At 33.2% G+C, this 10,528-nt stretch overlaps 1 protein-coding gene across 1 annotated transcript; it reads left to right on the forward strand.

Annotated features, from left to right (window-relative positions):
* The first annotated feature begins 3,264 nt into the window (after positions 1-3,264).
* Positions 3,265-7,097, forward strand: LOC149175644 (caffeoylshikimate esterase-like). Its single transcript, XM_089419729.1, has 8 exons — positions 3,265-3,557; positions 3,629-3,722; positions 3,846-3,878; positions 4,009-4,155; positions 4,658-4,788; positions 4,896-5,033; positions 6,297-6,395; positions 6,484-7,097. The coding sequence occupies exons 1-8, from the start codon at positions 3,534-3,536 to the stop codon at positions 6,829-6,831; spliced, it is 1,014 nt and encodes a 337-aa protein (XP_089275855.1). The 5' UTR covers positions 3,265-3,533; the 3' UTR covers positions 6,832-7,097.
* Positions 7,098-10,528: the final 3,431 nt, after the last annotated feature.

The raw sequence follows: 10,528 nt of genomic DNA on the forward strand, positions 1-10,528 counted from the left end.
CTTAGTCAATGAAAAAGTGAGGGGACTAATGGTTTAGGATGACCAATGTGTTTTTAGAGACCTAAGGGTTATGCCCTAAAATATATTAGACATGGGAAAGGTTATTGAGTTGTAATGGGAAGAAACCTTTGGTCTAGTCACATTTGTGAGTGCGGAACATGCTAACCAAAAGGCTTGTAAACTTCACAGAGCTAGTTTCTATTAACCACCTCAGAGGAATATGAACCACAAAGTACCCCAATATGGAGTTCCCATGAAACAAATCACGCAAAACATCATATTCAAAATCATAAAATTAGATATAAGGTTCAAGGAGGGGGTCATCATCACCTCATGGTATACTTCTGAAATGAACCTCACGGTATACTTTTTAAATGTTTTTCTAGTTCAGGGAGAGGACCTTGTAGTATAATTTTTAAATGCATTTTTGGTTTTAGGACAGGGTCATCATTACATGATGGTATACATTCAAAATTAACTTTTGAGGAGTCTTGGGAGCCATCATCAATTATATATTGAGACACGCCATTATGTTAAATGAGGGATAAGTGGAGGGAGGCCATTGAGCCTTGCCTAAGATCGTTGGCCTTTTAAGGAAAATAGATCACACTCAATACTACAAGGACAAAAGGATGCACACACAAGTCACATGATTGAATCTCTTAAAGCTATCACTTCACCATGATTACTCAAAACTTATGTCATAATAAAAAATAAAAAACAAATTAAAAAGTGTACATTAATTTAGGAAGAAAGGGAAAAGAATTTTATAGCTATATAATTTAAGATGTTTTAGGCTCATGAGCTCAAAGTGGTTGAGTGTTTTGAGCTTCATCTCCCATATTAATATCAACTAGTTGGAGCCATATAAATTAAATGGCCCTTAAACCTCTATAGGCATCAATCCATTGGAGGCATCAACACACTTGTCTCATGATACATTTGACATTGCTAATATTATAAATAATCATAAAATTTGATTGAGTTATAAATTTATTTTAAATTATTATTATATTGTTAATTATAAAAAGAATTAATACATAAGTTAAACATATATACAAGCTTTAAAAAGCATGTAACAAGAAAAACATATTAAAGCAACAATAAATGAGAAGAGTTCGATGCCATAAACAATGCCATAAACAAAAACCTAATAGAAACCTAGTTTTACACTTGTACTTGACATTTTTTTAATTAAAATGAAAAACAAAAAAAACATAACTACATTTTAATAAATCTCAACCCTCCATGCTTAACTACCACTAAAATTATTCTATTAATAATTATATTTAAATTTTTAAAATCCTATTCTAAAATAAACGCATGTAATTAATTTAAAAAAATTTAAATCAACATCTTTACATGATTTAAATATTATGCCTACGTGTTTATATTAACACAGTGTATGTAAATGGAATGAACATCAAAAAAATAATTACATCAACATCTTTACATGATAATTTAAGCATTATGCCTACATGTTTATATTAACACAGTGTATGTAAATGGAATGGAATCACATGAAATCAAGTAAAAATAAAAAATTAAAATTAAAATATGTGAGATGAAGAAAAAACAAACCATTATAAAATATTTTATTATTAATTTGATTTTTTAAATTAAATTTCAAAAAATATTTAAAATAAAACTTTTAAAGTGTATTGCTAAATTTTCATATATATATATATATATAAATATAATTATAATTTTAAATTATAAAAATAAGAATTACTATGCTAAATCTTTCTTTTCTATTTCAATATTTTTCTAATTTTCTTCTTTCCTATGTTAAATATATTTGGTTAAAATATACTCATTAAATCGACAAAAGCAAAAGGTTTGGTTAAAATATACTCATTAAATTGGCAAAAGCAAAAGGTGGTAATGACTCTTGTCAAGATTTCATTGTCATGTAACATATTTATGGATTGATTCGTCCAGAGATACTCAATTTCCATTTGATAGGTTTTTCCAAGCAACTTGGTTCATCTCAAAAGAAAGAATGGATTATTAAATATTGTTTTTAAAAAATATATATTTTATATAATATTTTTATATAGGTTGTTTCAAGCAACTTGATTAATCTCAAAAGAATGATTAGATTATTAAATATTGTTTTTTTAATAAATATATTTTATATAATAATTTTTTTAAATAAATAATTTTTTGGTAAAAAGAAATTTGTTGAGTTAAGCAAAAAAATCCATATCATATATATATAATATTTATATATATTATATAAATAAAATGGTTTGTATGAGATTTAGTGTTTGTTATTTTTTAAATTTAAATATTATGAGGAGTTCAATATATAATTTTTTTAGTTGAAAAATTAAACTATTAAAAAACATCTAAACTTGACTAAGCTTACACAACTCGATTTTCCATCAACATTGGCTGACCCAAAACTTTCGCTGACCCAAACCTGCCTGGGAAAACTAAAGAAACATGTGTACCGGCGGTGATGACCCTTCAATATCGAATTGTCATTTAACATAATTTTTGGTGGAGTTGTTTTTAGTGCGATTTTTTGATGGGTTTTTTAGATTTAATTTTTTTTAAATTTTACAGGAATTTATTGAAATTACAAGTTTGATGGTAAACTTGTTTTCTGATCTAATTTCTCTAAAATTCGGCAGGAATTTATTGAAATCACAAGTTTGGTGGGTAAGTCTGCACAATCAAAATGCCCCAGGGTTTTTCAGTATGCTGAATCAGATTTACAATAAAAAAACCAGTTTAAATAACCCAAATCAATATTTAACCTCAATTTTTTCACCAAATTCCGAGGCTAAAAACAACTCTTAGTTCGCCTCAACATCAATAGCTAAATTCTGTGTGTATATTTTCCCTCCTTGACTAGATAGAAGGGAGGTCGTTGTTAATTGAAGTCACCTGGACATACGTGAAACTTGCAAGACACTACCACTTCCCTGATCCAGAGAGATCCAGGGGCTTCTCCGGTAGTTAACGCGTACCTTTTTTCTCGTCACTCCGCGTAAAAGCATAGTACTTGCGTCCTCTCCCACTGCCTTTGAAAAGTTCGCCTCCTTCGAGATAAAGTGATTGCGTAACTTAGCAGGCTCTTGCAACTAATTTGATTCGAAGCTTATCTTAAAATAGCCACGTAGGCTTTAACAGACTTGTATCTTCATGAATGATGGTTGAATATCCCAACACAAAATGCTTTCAAACTTTCCAGAAGCTCGATGTCGCTTTCCTTTTGTAGATTAACTTTTTTCTCCCTTTTGTTTTTTCTAATTTTGTTCTGTTCTGTTTTTCTGATTTTTTTCTGTTCCAAGGTGTTTTTATGCACGACTCCTATGGCATTTTTTTGACACATTGTTAATTGGATTATGCGAGATTTTCTGGATTGGGATAGGAGCAGTCCATATTATCCTTTCGTCTCTGAAACCATTTTATAAAAAACCCATTGGTGGAATCTGATACATGCGGCTCCGTTGGCCCCTGGTCTCTGGTTTTGGCTGGGAAAATTCTTGATTCGGTGGAGTTTTAGCCATTGATTAGCAGCGATGGAGGTCTACAAGTATGAAGAGGTACTGAGATTCAGATTTAGATGCAGGGTATTCTCAATTGAATGTCTCTAACCTTTTTTTCTTCGTTGCAGGAATTCATTCGTAATTCTAGAGGAGTGCGATTATTTACCTGTAGGTGGCTGCCTCTGTTGACAGCTCCAAAGGGTCTGGTTTTCCTATGCCACGGTAAGGCGAAAGGACATTTTTTTTTTTGTTTTCCCTTCTTTCTACTGGTATTGTTTTTCCTTTTTCTCTGTTCAAATCTGAAGTATTTGTCATGATGTATTGATAACCATGAAAACATTTCAGGGTATGGAATGGAATGCAGTGTTTCCATGAGAGGTATAAAAAACTCTGTTTTTCAGAGCTTCTGGATATGCCAAAATTTGGTCATTTTCTACAGCTTCTGGATATGCTGAAATTACCAGATTGGATGAATAGTGCACTAATTGTATTTTATACTAATTGCCAGAATGTGGAATAAGGCTTGCCCGTGCTGGATATGGCGTGTTCGGAATCGATTACGAGGGCCATGGGAAATCAAAAGGCCCCAGATGTTATATTAAGAGATTCAGCAATATTGTCAATGACTGTAACAATTTCTTCAAGAGTATCTGTGGTAAGTAATTGAATTCAAGAATGAAGTTTGGGTTGTTCATTGCAAGTCTTCTGTCAATGATTGTGACAATTTCTTCATGAGTGTCTGTGGTGAGTGATTAAATTTTAAGAATGAAGTTTAGGTTTTTGAATGCCAAGCCTTTTGGATGATGATCATTTTATCACTTTCAATCCCACTTTTTCAATCTAAATAAATATTTTAATTATTCATAATAAATACAAAGTTAATTATTATGATTTATGTATGCATTACTGGCATCCTTGTGTCTATGGCAGATTTTGGGTATCCAGGAATCTGAATGAGATTTTGGGTATCCAGGAATCTGACTGTAAAGAGAGTGGTCAAACAAACTGTTCTAGGTATTTTTGGAATCTGAATCTGCAATCGATATAAGTTTAAAAATAGATTATCCTAACCAGATAGTCTAGGAACTAATATCTCAACAAAAATAAGTTACGTAGTTTAGGAACTAATATCTCACCAAAAATATCTTTACTTTCAGCTCGTAAAGAGTATGAAAAAATGCCCAGATTCCTGTATGGAGAATCCATGGGCGGTGCAGTTGTGCTTCTGCTGCACAGAAAGGAACCTACGTTTTGGAATGGAGCTGTTCTTGTAGCTCCCATGTGCAAGGTATGATATTAACAGTAAGTTTGTATTTGCCAGATCAAAAAAATTCATATTCCAGTACTCTGCTGCTGGCTGTAATACTTTTTAATATTAAGTTTGACATTTGACAGATATCAGAGAAGATAAAACCACATCCTGTGGTGGTCAAGTTTCTAACAAAACTAGCAGTATTTGTTCCCTCATGGAAGATAGTCCCCACCAAGGACGTCATAGATTCGGCCTTCCGGGATCCCATCAAGAGAGAACAGGTAATTTTCTGAGTTCTAATATGGCCCAAATTACTACTGCCTGAAATTCAGTTTTGTACATGAAAGGATTTTATAAAATGAAATTTAAAGTACTCTTTGTTTGACCTGTCACTGAACATTGATTCCAATTAGTGTACCTGCTTGTGTAGCAGGTCTTTGGTTTCAATCTAGTGTCTGCTTGCTTAGGAAAATAAACATAGGGATGGACAAAGACTCTCCTTTGTGTGTATTTGCTTAGGAGGATAAACATAGGGATGGACAAAGACTCTCCTTTATCCTGTTGGTGACTTTTGATTCCAATTAATATACCTGCTTGTTTAGCAGAATCACATGTTGCTGATCCAGTGTATGTGCCCCCTTGTTTAACAGGATCACCACACTGCATAACTTCTATGCATCCCTGCTCAGATTTTCTTACCTCAGGAAACCTGAAAGAGCAAATCTAAGTGCTTTTTTTCTAAACTACACTATTTTAATAAATTAAAAGGCATCCGATGTCTACTACAGAGAGGGTAAACATATCTAGGAGACTGGGAGGAATTTTGTAGGTGTAAAAGGTATTTCAGATTAGGTATAACTGGTCTCATAACAAGTCCCGCAGAAAAAGCATGGACAAGTCTCATGCTTATTATAATTTAACAGGAAGAAATGGTGTGCAAGCATATTCATGGGAGGGAAATGGGGAATAAATGAGCATATTCTTCCTGTAGCTAATTATTAACTTACTAATTATATCATTAGCATATGATAATGAAGGATGTTTTTTTTTTGGTTTTCCAACCCAGTATGAAAATATATTCCCAACCCAATATTAAATTATATTCAGAACTATTCAGCATCCTTACCTCCAATGATCATCCATAAAATAGTGGATGAAGTAATAGACAAATGATGAAAATCTATACTCAACCCAATATTAAATTCTATTTATCTACTCAGCATAGCAATAACCAAATGATCAAGAAGCAACTCATCATCCTTATCCCCCAATGATAATTCATAAATAACCAAATGATCAAGGATCAAACTTATGATTGCTTCTAAATCTGTCTGACATATTAGTAATTTTAAAAAATATCATCTTCCAATTCCCACTGCTGAGTAATTGCAAATTATCTATCTTCTACAAAAACAAATAAAATTGAAGGTTCTATTACTTGTTGCAGTGTCAAATATCTGTAAGCAAATTGAGTTTATAATTACATTTGGCCCCTTTTTTCCCCTAATTGATCAACATTAAGGAGGTATTGGTCCATGTCGCAGGTTCGATCCAACGAGCTTATATATCAAGACAAGCCCCGATTAAAAACAGCTCTGGAAATGCTCATGGTGAGCCTGGACTTGGAGGACCGGCTTCAGGAGGTATAATAATAATATGAATCAAAGTACTAACTTAGTAGTAAAAGGTGGCAATGATTAAACTGACTGAGTAAGCGGTGACTGACTGCAGGTGACGGTGCCGTTCTTGGTGTTGCATGGAGAGGACGACAGCGTGACAGACCCTTCGGTGAGCGAGGCTCTGTACAATGGGGCAGCTAGCTTTGACAAGACCATCAAACTCTATCCGGGCATGTGGCACGCCCTGACCAGCGGGGAACCCGATCACAACGTGGATTTGGTCTTTGCAGATATCATCTCCTGGCTCGATCGCAGGCTCCACACTCGCACTCCATTGCTCACACGCAACGACCAAGAAGAGAAAACATTTTTAACCAATCAATCTCGCGTTGTCCCCATTATTTCCGGTGGCCGCGTTGCAGATAAACCCGACACCAATTTTCTCCGCTCATCGCTCTGATTATGAGAAAAACTTGAATCAAACCGCATCGCCACTGTAATTGTAACCGTAATGAGCCTCTTAGTCTTTTGGAATTGTGTGTATCAGTTCTGAAAGAAATACATAAATTTTGATGGATCTTCAGAAGATTTGGATTGGTTTAAAATCAAGCAAAACTTCTTCCTACACAGTTTCTTTGTACAGCAAATTTTACCCACAATAAAACGATGATCATCTCTGAATTCCCCAGTAATTGAAGTATCATCGTCTCTGAATTTTTTTTACCAGATTTTGCAAAGAAGACATGCTTAACATTGTAAGTGTAGCTTTAACTATATTTTACAATTCCATCAATATTTGAAATTCTAATTTTTTATTTTCTAATTAAATGTATTAAATGGAAAATGATATTTTTCCTACAAAATTAACTCTGAAATTGAGACATGGATGAAATTGAGACATGGATGGGAGCAAAGTTAATTGAATTGGATCATGCATGGATTGCTAGATTTCTAAATATGATCTAAATTCATAATCAAATTAACTTTAACTCAAAATTACGTCATAAACAATGTCATGAACAAGAACTAAGTCAATTGAATTGTTTCATGGAGGGAAGTCAAATGAATAAGGTTATGGACAAGAGCAAAGTTAATTATTTGACCTATTAGATTTCAAAATATTCTTCAAATCTATAATAGAGTTAATTTCAACTTCATATTTAAGTCATGAACAAGAACTAAGTCAATTGATATTCTCATGGACTAAAATGAATTAAGTCAATTGAATTAGGTTATGGACAAGAACCAAGTTAATTGTTTGATATATCAAATTTCAAAATATTCTCCAAATCCTTAACTTAGTCCAAAATTAGGTCATAAACAATGTAATGAAGAAGAACTAAGTTCATTGAATTGTGCTATGAAAAAAATGAGCTACCTTAATTGAATTTAGTGATGGACAAGAACAAAATTACTTATTTGACTTATCAGATTTCAAAATATTCTCTAAATTGGATTTAACTTCAACTCCAAAATTAGGTCATGAACAATGTCATGAAGAAGAACTAAATCAATTGAATTGCCTCATGCAGAAAAAAGAATGAAATCAATTGAATTGCCTCATGGAGAAAAAGGAACGAAGTCAATTGAATTGGGTCATGGACAAGAACAAAGTTAATTGTTTGACCTATAAAAATATTGTCCAGATCCTTAATCGAGTTAACTTAGACTCCTAAAATTAGGTCATGAACAATATTATGGAAAAGAACTAAATTAATTGAATTGTGCTGTGGACAAAAATGAGTATAGTTAATTGAATTGGGTCATGAACAAGAACTAAATAAATGGTTTGATTTATCAAATTTCAAAATATTTTCAAAATCTGTAATTTAGTTATTTTCAATTTTAAAATTACATCATAAACAATCATAAATAAATTAAAAAAACCTAAACCAATTAAATTGTATCATAAACAAAAACATTACATAGACCGGAACAATTAAATTGTATCATAAACAAAAACATTACATCATAAACAAGAACAAAATTAATTGTTTGATATATCCCATTAACTTCAATTCCAAAATTAAAAATAAAATTATAAACAAAAGTAATGTCCATGGAAATAACTCATGAACAAGAAGTAAGAACTATCCAATTTTAAAATATTCTCAAAATCAGTATGCCAGAGTTAACTTCAGCACGGAAAATGTGTTTATAATTAAAGTGGATTGAACGTTTAACGTTACCAGAAAGCAATGCTATATTTTATATTTCAGCTTGTTTGGCATGCCATATCAATGCTATATTTTATATTCCAGCTTGTTTGACATACCATATCTGGCTCTCTTCAGTTGCGCTGGCGTGCCAGATTTCTGTTTGTTTGCAAATATGAGTTATATTTTTGTATATACTTTAATTGTGTATATCCTCCTGCTGACCGCCACCATTTTTCATTTAAAATTGTCAGTTAGTCAAGTGACGCTTCCGTAAGCGTACAGCAGTCGGCGTTTCCTAGGGTTTATCAAAACACACATAAAGAGATAATTTTCACTGAGTAATAAATACGCTTCCCTCTAAATGCTTCAGTGAACGTAAAGCAGCAGTTGTCTATAATGTCATTTTTTTTTATGTTTTTCCGGGTTTTCTGGTCAAAATTTGGCAGCAATGTATTGGAATCGCAAGTTTGATAACTAATTTCTGCACAATCAAAGTGTTTCAGGGGTTTTTCGGGGTGCTGAATCCAAATATGCAGTTAAAAAACCATTTTAAATAATACAAATCAAGATTTAAACTCAATTTTTTCCTCCGGATTCCATCACCGGAATTTCCAAAAAATCGCATTATAGACAACTCCGAATGAAGAAAGAGGAAGATCAGAGAATGATTTCATGGCAAACATTCCAGCACATCACATGAAACTGATTTCCAAAAATGGATCTAACGGGTCTTACACGCGTAGTCTAAACTAGTCACGTTTTAGTTGAGAAAATAATAGAAAATTTTGGCTGAAATTGGAGAAATTTTGGGTTAGAATACTGCAGTTTTAAAATTTAGGGTGCTTCAAAAATTCTGAATAGTTTCCATTAAAAAAAACTATTTGAACACTCCTGAGGTCAAATTTCCTAGAAAAATATTCTGGCCAAATTCAGTACATTTATGCAGCTTTGGTTTCCTCCTTGAAATAATTTTACAGAGGTTTGTTTCAATAAGTATAACGTGAAAACCTCGGCCTGGAGTATGCCGTAAAATTGCTTCTGCTTGGCTAAGAGCTCGTCTTCCTCGGACGTAAGGAAACAGGTTAACGGCCCAAGACCCAGAGGCATCTGGCAGGGGTGAAAGCCTGCTCCCTTACGGACCACCAGCGGGTTATTACAGGTGGCGTGGTTTTCCTTGATAACGGTGATGAGTCAAATCGACATTCGCGGATAGCAGCCAGAGATGGTTGTCCTCACTGTTGGTTTGACACCTGAGTTTGATAGATTTTGCCACCTTCAGAAAAAAAAAAAATATAACGTGAAAGCCATGTATAGCGTCGGTAGCCATTATTGGTTGTCCGAGTCGTAGGGAGTGACGTTACCAGGTTCAGAGAAAGTGTAGCAAATACTTAGTCAAGTGGATGTGCTTTCCGAATTTCAAGATTGATGTGATAAGTATTTCTTTCTCCGCGTAGTAGTGATATGTCGGTGATAGATTTATGCTTCTAGGTGTTTCGGTGTAGTGGGTAGGTAGTGTACAATGGGGACTTTCTTTAAACTTTGTGGTCAGCGATGGTATTTTCCAAATTTTACGGGAAGATAAATATATATACATTTTTTAATAAAAATGGTTATGGATTTGTGTTTGTGGTTGAAGAGTTCATAGTTTTTATTGTTGGTTAAATTGGGTAAGTTGTTTAAGATTATATCAAGTTTGATTTGTGGTTGAAGTTGTTAAAATGACGCATATATAGCTAGATTTTTCTCATGGAGTTTCAAGTCAGTGACCTTCACATCATGGAGTGACTTAACAGTACACCCCATTACCATTTTTTCACCATTTATTCTATACCCTGTGAGTGTTGACCAATCTATAGTTAAAAGAAAGCCTATAACTGAAATTATCGAGCAATTTAACCGGTAATGCAGGTTGACTCATCACCATTAATCAAAGAAAACCACCCCACCTAGAATAACCCGTTGGTGGTTCGTAAGGGCAAAGCTTTCACTCCTATGCCT

Source organism: Pinus tabuliformis, chromosome 4_1, assembly GCF_031772625.1.
Source record: "Pinus tabuliformis cultivar Carrire ecotype Pingquan chromosome 4_1, CPIR1, whole genome shotgun sequence".
Classification (NCBI taxonomy): domain Eukaryota; kingdom Viridiplantae; phylum Streptophyta; class Pinopsida; order Pinales; family Pinaceae; genus Pinus; species Pinus tabuliformis.